The 20,493-nt window shown below is 32.3% G+C and overlaps 1 protein-coding gene across 1 annotated transcript in view; it reads left to right on the top strand.

The window, feature by feature from the left end:
- Positions 1–12,242, top strand: part of LOC107436152 (glutamate receptor ionotropic, kainate 2-like) — a 38,059-nt gene extending 25,817 nt beyond the window's left edge. The window contains exons 11-15 of the mRNA XM_043040314.2: positions 706–1,067; positions 2,493–2,691; positions 4,734–4,959; positions 6,479–6,744; positions 11,958–12,242. Coding sequence (XP_042896248.1) covers positions 706–1,067; positions 2,493–2,691; positions 4,734–4,959; positions 6,479–6,744; positions 11,958–12,110 — 1,206 coding nt within the window. The 3' untranslated portion in view covers positions 12,111–12,242. The remainder of the gene's footprint in view (positions 1–705; positions 1,068–2,492; positions 2,692–4,733; positions 4,960–6,478; positions 6,745–11,957) is intronic.
- The last annotated feature ends 8,251 nt before the right edge of the window (positions 12,243–20,493 follow it).

Genomic DNA, 20,493 nt, shown 5'->3' with positions numbered 1-20,493 from the left:
TCATTAACATAAATGGTGATGTTAGAAACAACAAAACCTGTTTCATCATGAGGGATATCAAAAGCAGTTGGAAGCTGATTTTTAGAACACCTGCAAGGTAAAACCCAGAATCTTGTTGATTAAATATTTTTTTTTTATTATCCTACCTTACTCACCAGTGAGTTTTCAAGTCTCCCTATTCGGCAAGAAGTTCGTAAATAAGGGAGTGAATTGCGGATAATTCTGTTTACGTGAACATCTTTACGCAGTTGAAATACAAATTGATGAAATAAAAAACGCTAGAAATTAGATGCAGGAATTTATGCAATTGAAATACAAAAATTAAGAAATTAGATTTAAGATTTATAGCTTTTATTAGATTTAAGATTTATAGATTTAAGATATAAGATATAAGATTTTAAAAAAAATTATTTTGGAGAAATTCTGTTTAAATGTTAGTTTCATCAATCAAATAATAGAGAAATAGTTTCCTTGTTTTTAATGAATTATTAACGAACTTAAGATGGTGTTCAAATTACGGTGATTACAAGTTTTCGAGAAAGTTTAAATCAAAATTTTTTTTGATATGAAAAGGAGAGCGCAATTGCTTAAAAAAAAAACTTATATTTTTCACAAACTTGAAACTGCTCAATACGCTCAGAGGTAGGCAATAATTTGAATCAGATAATTTGTATAACTCACTGACAGTATTTTTCTTTATTTCAGGAGGCTGACCTAGCAATCGCTGATTTTACAATTACAACAAGCAGGCTAGCAGTAGTGGATTTTACTCACCCATTTATGCAGACAGGAATTGGAATACTTTTCAAGAAACCCACGGAAAAGGTCACATCCTTGTTTTCCTTTCTTTCACCGTTTTCAGGAGGTGTATGGGTCCTTGTGATGGCAGCTTACACATTCATCAGTATCAGCTATTTTTTGGTGGGAAGACTGAGTCCGTATGAATGGGCTAATCCACACCCATGTCGACAAAATGATCAAGTGGAAGAGAATGTGTTCAGTCTTTTAAATAGCATGTGGTTTGCTATTGGATCACTTATGCAGCAAGGATCAGATATTGCTCCTACGTAAGATTTTCATAACTGATATGATGCTATACAGTTTGTCTATGGAAAGAACTCCCCACGCCATGAAATCTGAGGCCGTCTGCTGCTGTGGAAACAAGAAATAGCGCATTTCAAAGAAGGGTGCTTATTTCTTCGCTGTTTCCCTTTCGCTGACGCGAACCTAAACCTGTCTTTAACGAGGATCTAACACTCCTACTTGGAATAGTTAAAACTTGTTACCATAGTCACTGTTCCAGACGAATGACTGGGGGAGTTCTTTATATAGACAAACTGTACTCTATTCAACGTGAACTGATAGCGGAAGTAAACAAGAAGGCTAAACAGTGTATCGCCAACTTTATGTACTTCGCCGGTTTTTAGCTGAGATTCTTCTCATACTGATCTCGATTCAGATTAGCTTGGTAGATTAAGCCCTATTCAGACCAGCCAAAAGTTATGCGAAATGTCAGTTGGCATTGTTCACTTTCGTTTTCAGTTCTCACTGAAAAGTCCATTAAATAACGTTCGTTATACTAAACCATTGTTAGAAATTTTAGATCATGTCCTAAAAATAATTCAAAATTTTGTGTCGAACACAAATTAAGAAAAAATTGTGCATGTTTTATCATTCAAAAAGACGCACATTTTTGTTCAAATCTACCTGTTTATTTTCGCTGATATAATGGCATATAATATTCGCTGTTATAATTAACATTGGTTGAAAAATTTAAAAAATATAAGTTCGAAAAATTTACAAAATTTGCAACTGAAACAGTGTGTTAAACTGTGAAAAATTCAAATTATAACTACAAAATTCGATTCCCACACCCAAACTTGATTCCACCCTATGGAGTTCCCCCAAAGTAATGGATGGAGAATACGTTAATTTCGATGTACTTAGTAATGTATTTTAAAATATTAGGAACTTCTATTTTTCCCTTTTCGATCTGACATATGTGTATCTCAAGATCTTCATTTTAAACAATTTTTCAAAATAGTTTCGTTTTGCGATTATAACGCCTAATAAAGTGTTTTGGCGAGGCAAATTGTTTTTTTTTCAAAAAAAAATCCTTGATATAAAAAAAATGGTGGCTCCTTTCAAGATTTTAAAGATGCCCTAATTCCACAACATGGGGTAACTTTATGGCGTCAAGTTTGGTACCGCTGAATCATCTTTCGAAAATATTTCCTAAGTTTGTTTATGGGTATTTATGCCTCACAAATTATTTGACCACTTAAATACTTTTTGGACCATCAAAAGCTTAACCCGGATTATGGCCATTTATCCGTATCTGGCATTCGGAATTTTCGATGTATACATTCAATATAAGATGGATAGTTCCCCTGAAAAAAGTGAGAAGAAAAAAAATAGGTATTTCATATTATTTAGAGTTTTTTTTTTAAATGCCGTATGTATTAATGCTTTCATTTAAATTACAATTTCAGAGCCATGTCAACTCGCGCAGTTACAAGTATTTGGTATTTTTTCTGTCTCATCATGATATCATCTTATACTGCTAATCTTGCGTCATTTTTAACGGTTCAAAAATTAGTATCTCCAATCAATAACGCCAATGAGTTGGCAAACCAGGAGAAGATTAAGTACGGCTGTCTTGAAGATGGTTCAACGCACAGATTTTTTAAGGTACAAATTTTCAATACATCATTATTAGACTTATTCAATTAAAATTATGCTCTTTGTGTAATTAAAATACTTTTGAAGCAGTGGAATTTTTTTATTATGTTCTTAACTAATCCTTTTTGGAGTACCTTTATATCCCTTTTGCTTAAACTGGTTGAGTTCAATCAAGCGTATCATTACAATCAAATGAATTATAAATTTAAAACTGCATTATATGTTACGTGTAAAAATACTGTTTTCCTATTTCGGCGATGCATCACCGACATTTTTTTAATTTCTCTCGGAATAATTACTAAATAACAATTTATTTAACCATATTCAACTAAAGAGTCAAATAACCATAAAAATAGTTCTGAAAATGTCCATAAAAATAGTTCTGAAAATGCTAATTATAAGAAAAATCATTTATTAACTGTTTTCACCTAAATCAGTCAAAGAACAGGAAAGAAAATTTTTCTCCCCGACAAGGCCCACAGCCAATGAGAATCGAGAGCACGTTTTTCGAAAGTAGGAAATTAAGCTATGTGTGATAAGGATTACGAATTCATATTTTTATTTTCCATTATCGGATGCCTAACACATCTGCGAAAGTATGATAATATTTTAAATGTGTAGTAAACATTATGAAACCACTCAGTTCTTTGCACCTTGGGGCAAACTTTAGCCTCAAAAGCTAAGCTTGGGGAAAACTTAAAAGAAATGCTTGGGGCAAACTTTAGCCTCAAAAGCTAAGATTGGGGGAAACTTAAAAGAAATGCTTGGGGCAAACTTTAGCCTCAAAAGCTAAGATTGGGGGAAACTTAAAAGAAATGCTTGGGGCAAACTCTAGCCTCAAAAGCTAAGATTGGGGAAAACTTAAAAGAAATGCTTGGGGCAAACTTTAGCCTCAAAAGCTAAGCTTGGGGAAAACTTAAAAGAGATGATTGGGGCAAACTTTAGCCTAAAAAGCTTAGCTGTCAATCTTATGAACGGTTGCACAGGGGTTCGAATCCCAGGGTTTACACCACAACATTTTCTTCATTCATTCAACACACAAGGTGTTTCCAGTGCCCTTCATGTCACAATTGGTGACTGGACTGTTAGAATATGAAACTCTCATTCTCGTGTAGATGGTAGCACCACAGAATACAAAATATTCCAGTATTTCCCATCTCTAACGATGTATTGCCCAACTAAATAAACTAATTAAGTCCTATCCCAAAGTTCACTTGAAAAACGCAACTTAACCATCACCTAACTCCAATGCCTAATAGGTCTAATATGACCTACCTCCAGCATTCTGTTAAATATTATTATTACGGTTTTGAAACCATGATGTTTGTAAACTGTTACGAAACCTACAGTTTTGTATTCACGATTTGTAAACGATACCAATTTGTAATTGATTCCAATTGTAAACGATTTCAAACTTATAAAGAGTAAGAAATGTTCCTAACCGTAAACTTTACGGTTAATTGGATGGTCAGACTGCTGCCGGTCATTTTACCGTAATTTTAGAATGGCAGTTTTAACAGTTTGAATAGTGCAGAAAAAATTTCATTCCACATTAAAGTAATTTCTAGCACATAAATTTTGAAGTTTAAATAATTTGATTTACTAAAAATAAATATTAATTCGATACAGCTTAATTTGTATAAAACTTATACTTCTGGATAAATTGAATAAGGTAATAATTGCAATGATGCAATTGGCCCTTTGCAGTCCCTTATGTTATTCATGTAATAATAGGTCAACATATTTTAAACTGAATAGTTTGACTCAATGGTATTAAAATAAAAACGCATTTTCAGACGTAAATGATAAAAAATATCGTGTATACGTAAATTTTCCACATGAATATTATTATTATTTTCAGCTTAGTTCATAATCACATCCAGACTCTGTTACTCCCTTATCTAAAAATTGTGTATTGATAAAATGCTTATTTATTTTGAACATAATAATATAATAACGAGCGTATGTAAATGAGTAAAAATGAGGATTTAAAACAAAATAACTTGCTTTGAGAAACGGAATTTATTTTATTTTTAATTTTGCTTGTATAGGATGCTAATTTGACTACATATAAAAAGATGAATGAGTTTATGAAAAAACATCACGCTGAAGTTATGGTAAAGAGCAATGACGAGGGCATTCGAAAAGTAAAAGAGGGCAACTACGCATATTTGATGGAAGTTACGTCAATTGAATATAAAACTGAAAGAGAATGTAATCTTACTCAAGTTGGAAGTCCCCTGGACTCTAAATCATATGGAATCGCCATAAAGAAAGGTATGTTTTGAGATCTAAGTTTGATGTTTATCATACTTAAAGTTAAGTAATTGTGAACCGATGAACATAGTATTCTTTAAACAACACCTTAGCCATATATTTTCAACTGAATGCCTTTGGGATCTAGACTCTCTCTCACAGCTCCACCTCATTACGTCCTTTTGTTTATCGATCATTAAAAAAATTCGGGAAGGTTAGTAGGTATTTTATTTACGTCGCACTAGAGCGGCACTATGAACTATTGGCGACTGTCTGGGTAACATCCCTGAGGATGATCCGAAGACTTCCCATCGCAATTTTGATCCTCTGCAGAGGATCAAAATTGCGGCTACCAAATCAGGGGAGCCATCCCCTGCTTTGCATCCTATACATGCATCCTATACAAGCATAGCATCCTATACAAGTAGCCCGACGACCTATGAGCGAAGTCGAACACTTTAGGGTAGAACAGTTTAACGAGGACCAATACTGCGCACTCTTGGTCCCTGCGCTGGCTGATCAAAGTGGTCACCATCCCACTTACTGACCGCAACCAGTGATGATGGACTTCGATGTTCTTCTCTGAACCGTGTCTTTATGATCAGTCCACTGTGGGATAAAAAAAATTCGTAGCTATGTTCATAATTTGGAACGACCACGAAAAAAAGCCCCCAAAATAATGAAAACACATATTTTGCATTCAGTGCGTAACCATATCTGCTTGGTCCATATCTTAGTATTTGCTTACTTAGAATTTTCAATTTGCATCTTTCATTTTAAAATTATTCAAATTTCTGAATTAAGAAGGAAATAAATATTGAAAAAGTGAAACTGGGGTTTTAGGGGCCAGTATGTATGTCGCTGGCTTATTGAGAAACTTGCAGGCATTTTTGTTCTGCTTGGCCAAAGTACAAATGTATCAGGTATTTTTTTTTTGCTTGGCCAATTGGAAAAGTCTGCCTCATACTATTTACGCTGATTAAAATCAGTCCATCTGACTTTACCTAATTAATTAATGTGTGAATAGTTACTGAAACATCATTAATATATATATATATATATATATATATATATATATATTTTAGTGTTATTAATAAAATGAATTNAGTCTCTTAAGAATAATATATATGTATATATAGAGATTTTTTTCTTCAGAAAACACCGAGACCATTTGAGGACTCATGTTAAAATTTGGGAATATTTTCCGTCCTCAAAGAGTTTAAAAGTTGAAACAATTAATGAAAATCGAGGTTTATCCTCTAGATTCAAAGGCGTTTGGTCAGCGTACCGATGGTACACTTTACCTCATACGTAGCTGGTCGCGAGCCTACTAGGGACCATTCTCACTGCTTGCGAAAATAAAGCCGAAAAGACGAACAGGATGACTGGAGAATTTTTTTCTGGAAATTGAATTTCCCCATATCAGGTCCTCATTGATCTTAAGCGAATTTTCCGCATGCAGTGAGAAAGGTTCATTGTTATTTAACCTTTTAAACAAACATCAACTAAAGATTTTATTATTTTCGTTTTTATATTTTAGACAGACACAAATTAAGAGATTGGCTCTCGAAAGGGGTTTTGAAGCTTACAGAGGAAGGAAAACTTCACACCTTCAAGGAGCGTTGGTGGAAGCAGAAAAAGGGTGGCGGAAGTTGCGTCGTCAGCAGTTCCGGTTCTGTAACTGAACTTGGTCTGGGAAATGTAGGAGGCGTATTCTTGGTCATGTTAATGGGAATATGTTTATCAGCTTGCATGGGAGTTGTGGAATTTTTATGGTTCCAGAGAAAACTACAAAAAACATCTCAGGTAAATAATGTAAGATATGATAGGGTTATTTAAAATTGTATCACTTAGGTTTAGTAAATAACGAAATAACAGTTCTTAAGTCATTGCACTTTTTGATACATATTAGTGAACTTAATAAAATAATCGAAATATTCAAACACTTACAAATCTGTAAATGTTTAGGAGCAAAAGGGTGAATTATTCCAAAAAACTATTTTTACTTCATAATATGCTAAAAACTTCAATTATGGATTATTCTGCAGCAAATAACAAATAGTGAAGAAATTAAAGAGAAAAAAAGTAATTTTGTTCTATATTTAAAGGATTGTTCTGACTTATTTTTGCCACATAAAAAAGAAAAAGGTTTCACCGGACTTGAGTTCAAACTTCGACAGTTCAATTTATAATCGAAATCATCAATAATAAGATTTATTATTAATCAAATGCTAGCTTCTAGCTCTTCAGTACTTTTTAGCAAAACTGTCAAAGTCTTTTAGTGCAGAGCAACTGTTGAAATGCTCAGTAGTCATGGCTTGTCAGGAGTTACATAAAAGACATCCTGATAAAGTAAGGTGAAATAAATGAGAACGTAGACAATCATGTCCGGTCAAAAGTTTAAACATGGCTACTGCAGTAGCACTGGGTGAATCCGTAACACTGTGAGTTCCCCAGAGCACATTCCAGGACTTATCTGTAGCAGCGTGAGATGTCAAACAATGGAATGATTGTTTGAAGATTCTTTTTATTTCAAGTTCAGCGGAATGGAAGGACAGATCTCTACACGATCTCTGAAGAATATAAGTTCCATTTTTGGTCAAAAAGTCAGCCATTTCGTTCCCTCGAAGACCACAATGGGATGGGACCCATTGAAATGCAACACTTCCCTGAATCCTCTTCAGGAGTTCTCTACAGCTCAAAACAAGGGAACAACTATTTTCTGAGCTGCTTGACAAAGCCTGAATGGCAGAAGTAGAATCTCCGGCAGGGTAAGACGAACAGCAAGTTGTTGAAGAGCAACATGGATGACTTTGAGCTCTCCGTCAAAGTGAGTTGAAAATTACCCAGCATGTAGATAAAAGGAAAAGGTTTCACTAAAAATACCAGCGCCAGCACCCTGCGAGAAATCCAAGAGAGATCCGTCAGTGTAGACGTGAAGCTATTCATAAGAGGGAAAACGGATATTGGTGGTTTCCATGGCAACAGCACGGAGTGCATTAGGGCTTGTGGCACGTTTCCGTACATCCAAAACTAAGTCCAATCTGAGATCGAGAATCATATATTCTAATGGATTTGCTAAAAACAGCAGTTCGTATGGCGCATTTTTGACTACATTATATTGGGTATTCTTACGAACACACTGGATGAAGTCTTTTTGAGTCTTCAAATTACGAGTCTTGCCACAGTCGCATTCTCGCCAAAATGAATTATAAGGAAGTATAATTAGTCTAGTATACAGGATAACTGCATTATTTTTAATTAAATCAGTCAACGGTTGTTTATCACAAAGTAATTGCATGGCAAGTAGGGTAGCAAAGGCGGTAGTTTTAACTCCTCCTGTAATCGTGAGCAATACCTGATTTTGAAAGGTATCAAGGAGTTTTAAGACTCCATCTGAAGCTGAGATCAACACTTCATTGCAATAATTCAAAATCGGTAGAATATATATCTTGTAAGTTGAGTTTAAAGTATCTCTTCCGCAACCCCATTTGACTCCTGCCAGTCTCTTAAGAATAGGGAGTCTCTTCTTTGCCTTTGTTATGACATGCTCAACATGTCTGTTTCATTTAAGTTTACAATCAAAGATGCAGCCCAGATAAGTTGAAACATCGTTATGTTGCAAAGTAGTATCCTTAAAAACAAGGCGGGGAGTGAAAGGTTGCCTATTTAAAGTAAAAAATTGTCTAGAAGTTTTCTTTAAGTTTACAGTTATATTGCTATCCATATACCAATAAACGAGTCTTTCAAGAGTCAAATTTAGGGTGATATTTAATCTGGATTGGTCCTTTTTTGGTGCGCATAACCAAATAACAAGGTCATCTGGAAAAAGGGCTGTATTAGTCAGTCTATCATCATTCAATATGTCAGAGAGGTCATTAATATAGATATTGAATAATGTGGGGCTAATCACTATACCCTGGGGAAAGCCAGTTTCGCATTGTTTGAAGCTAGACATGGAGCTATCGAAATGAGTGGCACAGAAAAGCTGTGAAAGGAAGTTCTTAATCCTGGATAGCATACTGCTGCACACACCCAAGGTCTGCAATTTTTTGATACATTTGAGCCTCCAGACACTATCGAAAGCACCCGCGAAGTCCACGAGAACAGCTAGAATAGAGCTTCTCTGATCAAGAGCATCTTTAATGGACTGACTTAAAAAAGTAACTTGTTGGTTTGTAGATTGACTTTTCCTAAATCCAGCCTGAGTTGGAGTTAGAAGATTATGAGATTCAAGGTACCAGTTTAGACGAGACGTAATCATTTTTTCCGTAACCTTGGATAAAATATTTGTCAGCGAGATAGGGTGATAGCTGCTTGGATCGTCTAAGTAATAAGATAAAAATCATCAATTCTTCTTGTTCTTGCAACTGAAATATGCATGGAAAATGATACAGGATGATTATAAAATAACTTTGCAGTTATGCGTTTAAAAGAATTTAATAAATTTTGGAAATAATCATTATGATCTACAGGGTAACAAAAAAGTATAGGGATCATTTTTGTGGTTATCTACCACTAAAGTTTTAAAACCTAATTACATATATAGCATACTGATATAAAGCTCTGCTATTAGACTTTCAATTGCAATGCTATTTAATAAAATCACAAAAATGCCTTTGAAGAAATTTGACAAAAAGCTAATTGGTCAAGTACAAGCATTTTTAGAACTTCGATGGAGCCACAAAATTATAGAAACCCATTTTAAAAAGAAAGGTATTGCGATTTCACTCAGCCATATCAGTCGCATCAAGAATTCAAAACTTGGATCGATGCAAAATAATGCAAAACCAAAAAGAAGTGGACGGTCAAGCAAATTGAAGAAATCAGATTTGCAGAAGCTTGATAAGATGACATCAAAACCGGATCCTCCAACACAGACAAGCATGGCTAAAGCTCTTAACGGGAGTCAGCAAGTTGTAAGCTATCAACTAAAACAAAAGTTGAAGAAAAAATGCCATAAAAAACCTAAATGTCATCATTTAAGTGAGAGATCGGTGCAGATTAGGAGGCAACGCTTATGGCCTCTCTACAAGCTTCTCTGTAAGGACAGATGGCGAAAGTTCATTACAACTGATGAAGCTTGGATCTATCTATCTGATATCAATGCTAAATCTAAAGTTCAATATCTGAGCCGAGGGCAGAACAGGCGAGACTTGACACCATCAGCCACGGTGTCTCATCCTAAAGGCGCAATGGTTTGGATGGGCATATCCGCCCATGGTGTGACCAAACCTCGGTTTGTGAAACCTGGGGCCAAAATAAATTCTGAGTATTACATACACAAGATACTAAAGCCCTTTCTTAAGGATGATTACTGCAGATTGTACCCTAATGGGGATGCTGTGTTCCATCAGGACTCTGCCCCATCGCATGCATCTAAGGTCACCCAGAAATTCCTAACAGATCAGCAAGTGCAATTCCTGAGACCAGAACAATGGATTCCAAACAGTCCTGATGCTACACCATGCAACTATTTCCTATGGGGACATCTGAAAAACAAACTGAATAAGAGAAGAATTTCTACATTGAGAGACCTTCAAAGAGCTATTAGAGAAGAGGTGAAGAAAATCCCCCAGAAAATCATTTTGCGGGCTTTAAAATCATGGCCGAAGCGTTGTAGACAAATCTACTATGCTGGAGGTCGACATATTGAGAAGCATCGCTGAATTTCTGTAATAAATTTTGGAAATAAAAACATTCAAAAATTATCCCTATATTTTTTTGTTACCCTGTATGCGATCAAGAATGATGTTAAAAAATAATTTCGTCTCACGTTGCCATTATTTGTAACCGCTAACTGAAAGATAGTGTTGTTTAATACCTTTAAAAACATCGAAAAAATTACAAAAATGGCATTTGTTGATCTTAAAATTGCTTGACATATCCGTCATCACATGTGTGACATAACCACAGTTTCTTTTTTGTTTGTAACATGTTTGTACCGTACTCTTTTCTCGTTAGTAGTCCCGAAAATGGGTGACGTTTGACAAAAGCCAAGTGTCGCATTTTTTTCTAAAAAGATCGCTTGCATTTCATTTTAGGAATTTTATTGTAAAGATTGTGTTTCTATAAAAAAAAATCAATCGGCTTTCCTATTTGAAAGTTTTCGAATTTTATCTATGCAATAAAACTGGAATCGTTTTTAACACCATTTTTGAGTGCATAAATCATAATCCCTATTCACTGAGCGATGATAGAGCGTTCGCCTTCCAATGAGGTGACCCGGGTTCCTATCTCAGCGATTGCTGGTCGATACAAATTGGCTTCCACCGACTACAGTGCTGACGTGAAATACCTTCAGTGGTAGACGGATCATGAGTTAGAGTCTCTTTGCCGCCAGGCTAAACGTGGAAGGTTTTCATCGTTTTCTTCTACATGCGGGTTAGTTCCATCAAAATGTCCTCCACAAAGGCGAAATGTCTCCCATTATTTGATTCAGAAGTTCCCTTGTCTCTTGGATTGGGTTCAGAATTACAAGGCTACGGAACATTAGTAGACGTAAATTGTAGCAATTGGGTCAACTGTTCAACGGCGGTTATAAAATAAAATAAAATAAAATACCTATTCACTAAAAATATTTCCCATCACTCTCACTGTTTTCTTTCTTGAGAGTCATACGTTTTAAAACTTATTTGACCTCTTCAAAAGAGAATCTAACAGAAACAGAAAAAAACAGAATTATATTATATATCCAAAAATCTTAAATTTTTTTTTGATGAGTTTAATGATTTAATATTTTCTGTGTTAAAGATTCCTATTTAATTCTTATTTTCTCCTTAATCTTTATTATTATCTTCTCATGTTATCCCTTACGTTATTCTTTTCTACTATGTTAACGATTTCCGATTCTAAATTTTCTATTGAATTTGAAAGCAAAAATTTCTTTTTTCTCCCCCCTTTTTAATATTCAGGAAAATAAAAACTGAATTGCAATATTTTGTTTGAGGGTATCATTATAATTTAACTTTCAAAGCAAGAACTTTTTGAATTAAAATTTGTCTTGCATAATTTTGCAGGAGTCTGTGTTTAAACTTTTGATGAAAGAAATCAAGTATGCTGTGACCTGTGGCAGTTCATCTAAAGCTGCTCCAAAATTAAAGAAGAAAAACAGCAAGGAAACAGAAGAAGAAGTTACAAAGACATTACCTGGTTATAACTCATTTTATTGATCATCCAAATAAATAAATTCCCTTTTATTGTTTTATATGAGATTTTTTAACACTTTTTTCCTAATGGATTGCTTATATGACTGAGTAGTGTAGACATTTTTTCACAAAATAATAAAAACCACACCCTTTTTATATTGTGTTATTTCTTTTTAGTTGTGATTTAAAGATTATTTTCACGGCTTTAATTATTGAGATACTTAGTTCCAAATTTTAAAGTGTTTTGATCAAGTTTCAAATTTTCTTTAAATATTGCAATGTGTTCCTTTACTCCAGTGTTTCCCAAACTTATGACTTTTGTGTACCCCTTCGAAGTATTTCGTAACGCTGTGTACCACTAATAAAAAAATTAATGCATTTTTTTAAAAATATGTTTATTTTTATTTTTTGGTATAAAGTTTTGCTAATAAGTTTATTTGCATCAGTGAGAAGGATGATATTGTTTTTGCTCTGATAACAGTTCATCATATTTTGGTTCTCTTGTGGTCAATTTTAGTCTGAGAACTATTTCTTTATCAATAATCTACCATTACCAATAATCTATTTCATTTTTGCGAATTAATATCCACGAATACTGAAGAAGCGACTTCACTTAAATATGAAGTTGGAAAAGGCAAAATATATTTCACAACTTTTTCTGCTGAAACTGGATGCATATTTTGCATTTGCAGTCAGAATGACGTTAAAGTACACTCATCATGTTTATTTTTCAAGAAGGATCAAAATTATATTTTATAAAAATAATCAAACTGAGTAGAATTTATTACAAACTTTTACTATACAAAAATTGCACAAAAGTTAAATTCACAATGGTTGTTGATACTACTAATTATTAACTGTTAACTCTGCAAGAAATTGCCAATAGAAAAATACATAATCACAAATTTTCATGGATAGCTTTACTTTTAAATAAAATTCTTTGAAATTTTCGTTTGTTGCAAGATATTTCGTATAAGAACGCGTACCCCCGCTGAACTGTTCCCGTACCCCTGGGGGTACGCGTACCACACTTTGGGAAACACTGCTTTACTCCAATGAAGATAGAATACATTGTGCTGCTATAGTGCGGCTTTCAGGAGAACTCCTCCAGACTCCCGTCTCGCGTCGTGGCGGGTACTATGGTTACGAGGAAAGGTCACTTCGAATAGGGGTGTAGGGTGAATAGTTTTGTCTTAATCTTAGCACAGGCTGTCGTGAGTAAACCAATCGACACCTTCTTTCTTCCATTTCACCCCCATTAGAAACGTGCCCCCGCTTGTTACAATAGCAGCAGACAGCCCCAGACTTTCACTCTGGAGGAGTTCTGCTCAAAGCCCCACTATACATAAAGAGCGTGAAAAAAGATAAATAATGGTAGAAAAGCAGTCATCCTGTGAAGAAGAATCCTCCTCAGTGTCGAAATGCAGAATAGATTGCGGAACTCGGCAGTGAGCATAGCTTGTGTTTATTAGTTAGTATAGTGTTTATCGGTTCGGTTTATAGTATGCCCTATTTGTTGAAATTAGTCGTGGCAATAACGATGGAATAAAAAAATTAACATTCAATAAGAATTATTAACTGATTCGAGAATTATTAACTGACAATTTGTTGAAAAAATACAATATGAATAGCTCTACTGACGCCAGAAATGCAAAGGCAGAATTGCAATTTGGCATGCAGGAAGATATACATTTGTTTATAAACCTAACACAGAATTTATGTTCCGAAGTTCTAATTTATTTGTGAATTATTGCAATTTTATTGATTTTAAAATTTAAAAAAAATTCCTCATTTTTTTCGTTTTATGTTACATTTTGCTTTACTGCTTAAAATCTATAAGACTTAGAAACTTGAAATTATTATGATTTGAAGAAAATATACAAAAAATGCGATGAAATAAAACAATTTACAATTCATTGGTTAGTTCAGGAATTATTAACTGTTAAACTTGAAGTAAACAAAATCCATGTTGGCAGATCGACTGTTCGCTGAAATGCAACTAATGAGTTGAAATTTGATATTCTTATGGGGCCATTCTGTATCATAATTTTTACAAGAGTTTTATTATTTTTTTTCTTCTGAAATTCCCATTTGCTTGCAAATTATTGCAAATTTAAGTGGGTTTTTTTTTGCTTTAAAACTTTAAATGTTGACTATTCATCCATTGTTGTAAAAAAAATTATTTTTCCCTCACGAGTTCTTCATTTCATTGTTTTTATAAAACAATGAAATAAAGATCTCGTGAGGGGAAAATAAATTTTTGAGTAGATGTCAATCAAAAGTAGCGAGGGAGAGAGAGAAAGGGAACGATTACATATTGCCAGATATAAATTTTAACATTCATAGGAAAATTTTTGAGAGAAAAAAAACGGAGTGAATGGCAATAGAATCCGTTCCCTATTTGAATTGTTATGTCCCTTCAACGAATAAAATAACTTCTCATTTATTTCTTCTTATTATATCTCACAATCTGTATTTTTTACGTCAGTTTTTTTTTCAAGTACCGAGGATTATTTTGCAAATGTAGGTAATCATCTATTTCATTACGATTAACATTAGGCTAAAATAATAATATATTTTGAATCCAATATGTTTTGTATTTTTTGAAAACTATTGACGTTTAAGAAAAAATAAACAACAAGAAATAGGGATCAATTTCTGGGGTAGGAGATTGGAGCGAGCAGAAGGTGGAGCCTCTTAGTTATATAAAACATGATAAATTTTTATTTTTAGCATTTTTTTGCTTATTGTTGAATATTTTTATTGTATATTTCTTCACATTTTAACTTCAAAAGAAATCAACTAGAATCAAGGAGTTTTATATACTATAAAACTATCTGAATGGCTTCTTGAATCTAATTTCTTAAAATTTAAAAATTCCAATTAATTAAGGTATATCTAGTTATATTTTCACACAAACAATCGTTTTGTGAAAATATACAAAAGGAAAAAAAAATGTCTTAACTCTTTTCACACCGAGTACTTTAAAATGCTGTTAGAATTAATACAAACACTATATTATTTAAAGTAGACAATACAGTATTTTTATAAATTTTTTAAAATTCTCAAAAATGTGGTTAATAATAATTAGTAAGTATCCGAACTTTTTAAATTTAGAGTGGTGACTTTTGATGACACCTCATAGACAACATCGGAGTGTAAGGGTTTGAAATATTAATTATATGATAAAATTGTACCAAATAAAGTTCGAAATATTAGATGCTGGGACTTAAGTGTATAGTTGAAAGTTTTAGAATGTCAACTATATGGTTCAGCGTTAAATCGAGTGGAAAAATAATGCTAAATTCATATTAATAGTCTGTAGATTTCTTACTTTTTAAAAAAGAATTGCTCATTATTTTTGTAAATGTTAAGCAAATGCTTCTCTAAAGTTCGTAAAGAGTACAATATTCCAATAAATTTTGTAATCCTTAAAATGTCATTTTTATTTGCCAGAAAGTTTTACAATACTGTTTCTTAATTAAAAAAGAAGATCAAGATTTCCTTGGTTTTAATCAGTACAAAACTGTTAAAAGTTGTAAAGGTATTTTATTACCAATAAAATATTTCTTTATCCTTTTTTTAAACTGCATTTTAACTGTAATATTTAAACTGTAAATAATTATTTACTATTCCTTTTGTTTATTTTCCATTTTTGTTGATTATTATTCCAAACTAAAGACTTAAATCTTAAAGCGGCATCCCTCTATTATAAAGAAATTCTATGATATTATCTTATTATGCAACATTGTATGATAAACGCCTTTAAAAAGGTAAAAACATTTTAACAGTTATTTAACAGTAAATAAATTTTGTATATTTTCTTCATAAGTTTAATGCAAATTTTGCAATCAATTGTGATAATATTAGGATTGCAACTGAATATGAAAATATAGGATTGGAACTGAATATACAATGCATTGCATATTAAACTATATGTAATGTTCTGGCCAATTAAAAATAGTTCATAATCTTATGTTGTTATTATTCTTGCTGAAAGAAGAGGCAACAAACAAATACAAGTTATATTGATAAGAATAATAGTTACAAGTATTTAATCAGTAAAAAACATGCATTTTTTTAGCATGCATTACATGTAAATAAACATTATTTTATTGTAAGAAAGCTAAAAAAATTCGCTGGTGAAACTAAATATTAGCCACGTAGCTTATGTTAGTTTCCGACATATTGTCTGTCACCTTTTTTCCTCCACTTCTTAGCTCTTCACATAGTCCTTGTTTTTTCTCTTAAAAATGCAGTCTAAATATTTTATTGATACTATAAAAACTTTGAAAACTGGGGTAACTTCATCATAGTTTGACACAGTTATGACTTTGTTTTTTCTACAATTGTCTTGTCGCAGAACATATATGACTAATGACTTTAATTTTTTCTGTATTATGCATTACATAAGTTAGCGAGGTGTTTTTGAGCTATTGAGTATACTTTCTTGAAGAAAATTTTTTCCGCACTATTTTAAACTTTAATACAAGCTATTTGATTTATCAATTTCAGTTTCAGCAATTTTCAGAACTAGAAATTACGGCCTCACATCGCTACACTTTTTTTAGTTTTATAATACGAATATTCATGGTAGCTTCGGTTCTCACTCTGCCTATAAATAAATGTTTTATTTATCGCGAAAATGTTCAAAACGAAGAAGTTTCCTAGGACCAAGAAGGAATTTAGGTAGGGAGCATATATCTGTATTGGAAAACTATTTAGTAAAAGTGTTCGATATATATTATTTTTAATTATAAGAAGTTGTTAATTTTAAAGATAAAATGCTTGAATTGGAAAATGATGTAAAGTGGCTGCTGATCGTAGCTTTATCAGTGATTAAAAGTAAGCTTTACGAACCAAGTTACACACTAAAACGTCAACAAAAACCCTAAGTTTACATTGAAAATTGGCGAACAATTGATTGAGGTATATTTGTTTTTAAAGTCCCTGCAGCGAAACTACTTTTCCAGGAACTCTTACGCATGATTTCAAAATTAAGGTATTTAAGCTGAAAAAACATAATTAAATAGCAGTGATCAAGATAATTAATCAGTAATTTGAAACCAGATATTAATTCTTAATACAATTTCTAGCCCTTGATTACTGCTTTAATACTATTGTTATCAACAATCTCTGTCCGTTTGATAAATTCCATATATAACAACCGTATGAGCAATCACAGTTCCAATCACTCTGAAAATAAAGCTTCGTTCCAGTGATAGCATATCGTAAGCCGTTAAAGTAACAGCGTCTCTTTTGGGCACAATTCTCATTAATTTCTAAACGTAAAAAGTAATACAATAAAACGTCAAAGAAAAACTTAAGTTTATAGTGAAAACTGGCTCTAACAGTAAAGTAAATTATATTTGCTTCCAGAGTATTTTAGGTACTTTTAGATTCAAGAACTCTAGAAGTTACACATGATTTCAAAGTCAAGATATTTAGGTCGAAATAATATGATTAAATAGCAGTGATCAAGATGATTAAGCAACAATTTGAAAACAGCACTAAATTCTTAGCAGAATTTCAAGCTACTGGTTATTGCTTTAATATTATTGTTATCAACAATCTCTGTCAGTTTGATAAATTCCATAAATAACAACCGTATGAGCAATCACAGTTCCAATCACTCTGAAAATAAAGCTTCTCTCCAAAGATAGCATATCGTAAGCTGTTAAAGTAATAACATCTTTTTCTAATACAACTCTCATTAATTTCTTTACGTAATCAGAATTTTTTGAATACCGTTTCACAGCGGAAATTTCCAACACGACATTTTTAATTTGTTTCATTTTTATTGGAATTTCAGCTGCTGTGAAAGTCATAAATGTCACATTTGAGCATATTTGTATTAAAAGCAGAAAAACTATGACTTTGAGTGCAACAGACCACGATTTTATTGTCATTATATCCAAAACCACAAAAGCCAATTCAAATATATTTAGGATGACTAATATCAGCACTGGCAGGGAAAATATTTTTTCAAAATTTTGCATATTTTTGTCAATTTCTAGGTAATTTTCTAAAGTTCTTTCTATTAACACAAACTTGCATCGATAAGTAAATTGGCGAAGATCTTCTAAGCAAGCCGTAAGATTTTGTACGCATGCATAACAAATAACGCTATAAGAAACTGTTATAAGAACTGGCAAAAAAGAATACTGTAAACTGTAACAAAATCTTACTATAGCATTATATATGATACAATAGCTTTCAGTACAGGGCTTGTAAACATTGATAATCGACTCTAAAGCATTGCAGAAGGGGTAAATGACACAAAAAATAAGCGATATGCTTGTTAATAAAACGAGTCCATTAAGTTTATTTATAATTTCGTTTTCAAAAGAAATACTTGCAATTAAATTAATAAATTGGTGTCTTCTTGAGTACATTATCATCCACAGAATACATGGCAAAGTAATAAGTACAAAATCAAATAAATTGGTATATTCAAATGATGCTTTTATGCCATGAAGTACTACTGCCAAATTAAAAATGCCATTTGAAAACAGAAAAACAGGAAAAATAATGCGCAACAAAGATTTCAGAAAATTGGTGATATTACTTTTAGAATTTTCTTTCTCCAAGCAAATTCCAATAAAGCTCAACATTTTAAATAATATTTTGAATTTGTTTTTAAAAACATACAAATTTCTCATTTTTAATGCTTCAGGAACTATAGGCATCCCTTTCCTTGAATGCATTTCACTTTAAAAATATTTTGTCAGACAATTAATTAGGCAGGAAAATATTTTTTATAACTTTATAAATTAAAAGTGTGAAGGATATTTTGAGTTAAGCACAAATGTGTTATAATAGCTATTTGACAATTACTATTCATTTGGAGTAATTATTTAAAGTATTTTTAACCCACTGGCGGTTAAGGAAATGGGCAAAATTGGGTGATTGTTTCTCCCCTACACACAGTTCCCCTATCTATTAACATGGGAAAACCGGTTTTGCTATGCAGGGAAGACTGCAGGTTAAAATGCGACTTTTTACGTGCATAACCGTCAGTGGGAAGGCGTTGGTAAAAAGAACTGTAAAAAAATTTTAAATGAAGAGATTTATTACATTTTGCATTCGACTATGAATGAACTATCAGATAAGCGATTGATAAAACATAACTAATCCAATTAAAAGCACTCTTCAAGATGATTCTTATAATTTTAGCAACTCATGAACCACAAGTTAACATTTATAACAGACGCAACTGCACTTTTACGGAAATATTTAATAATTTTCATTTAACTCTTGAATATTTAAAGCAATATTGTTGTTAGTAACAGAAGAAGATTACTAAACACGCAGTTCTCAGCAGTTTTACTAATGGTTATAGCAAAATTACAATAAAATAGTTTAAAATTGTTACACAATATAATGAATATTGTTTCATATTATTTTCCTTTTTTCACGGAGAGGTATAGACTTTTAACAAACAATTCAAAGAAAAAAACAGGTTGAACAAAGTAATAACGAGACGTAATAAACATAAAATCGGTTTTGATGAAAAAGAGCAATCTAATTTCAATGAATCTAGGGAACATTTAAAAACTTCGGAAACAATAATACTAATTGGAACTGTGTAATGATATTGATCAATATTGCACATCATTGTTAGTAAAAATCTTATTTTTACGTTTTTGACATTTTAAAAATCAATATACAAGGAAATTGCGATTATTATTATTGAAAATAAATGAACAAAGGTCAAAAATCCATACTGTAAAAAAACATCTACTTCGTACTAATGTTATACATTATTAAATGAGTTTTCCGTTTTACGTGATTCAGAGGATCATTTTTAAGTCCTATTTATATTTTCTTTCCCCATCATCATTGAATACGATATTTCCTATTACTTACCTCATTTAATTGAGATTTTTTTTAAAAAAAATGGCACTGATATAGCTTGTTGAGATAAATAAACATAGATAAAATATAAGGGAAGCATGTGAGTTTACACATGATGTATCCAAGATACAAGAAACAAGCTGGAATTAACTCGAGAGAGTTAATAATTAAGTGATAAATAAATCACTATATTATAAATTACATATCTTACTTTCTTACCTAAATCAAGCAGGTAACTGAAAAGAAATAATTCAATCAAGAAAAATGAATTAAGCTATAAGATAATTACTGCCGGCACGTGTGCATATAAGACCGGCGCGTGATCTGAAAAAAGATGTATAGCGGAAGCTAAAAAAGAATAGTGAATCCTAGTGAAAGACAATATTTTAGAAAAAATAACATGGCTCTAGAAAGAAAGACAGAATCAAAATTAAAGACAACTTACATAATTTATTGGAGGAATCAAACAACACTAAATACAGTGGTGCAAACACCACATCTTGAAGAAAAGAATTTTACAATTCTATAAAATTGGTTTCAATTTTTCAAT

Source organism: Parasteatoda tepidariorum, chromosome 5 (assembly GCF_043381705.1).
Source record: "Parasteatoda tepidariorum isolate YZ-2023 chromosome 5, CAS_Ptep_4.0, whole genome shotgun sequence".
In the NCBI taxonomy this organism is placed as follows: Eukaryota; Metazoa; Arthropoda; class Arachnida; order Araneae; family Theridiidae; genus Parasteatoda; species Parasteatoda tepidariorum.
The sequence above is the reverse complement of the archived record's forward strand: the minus strand, read 5'-3'. Positions and strand labels throughout refer to the sequence as shown.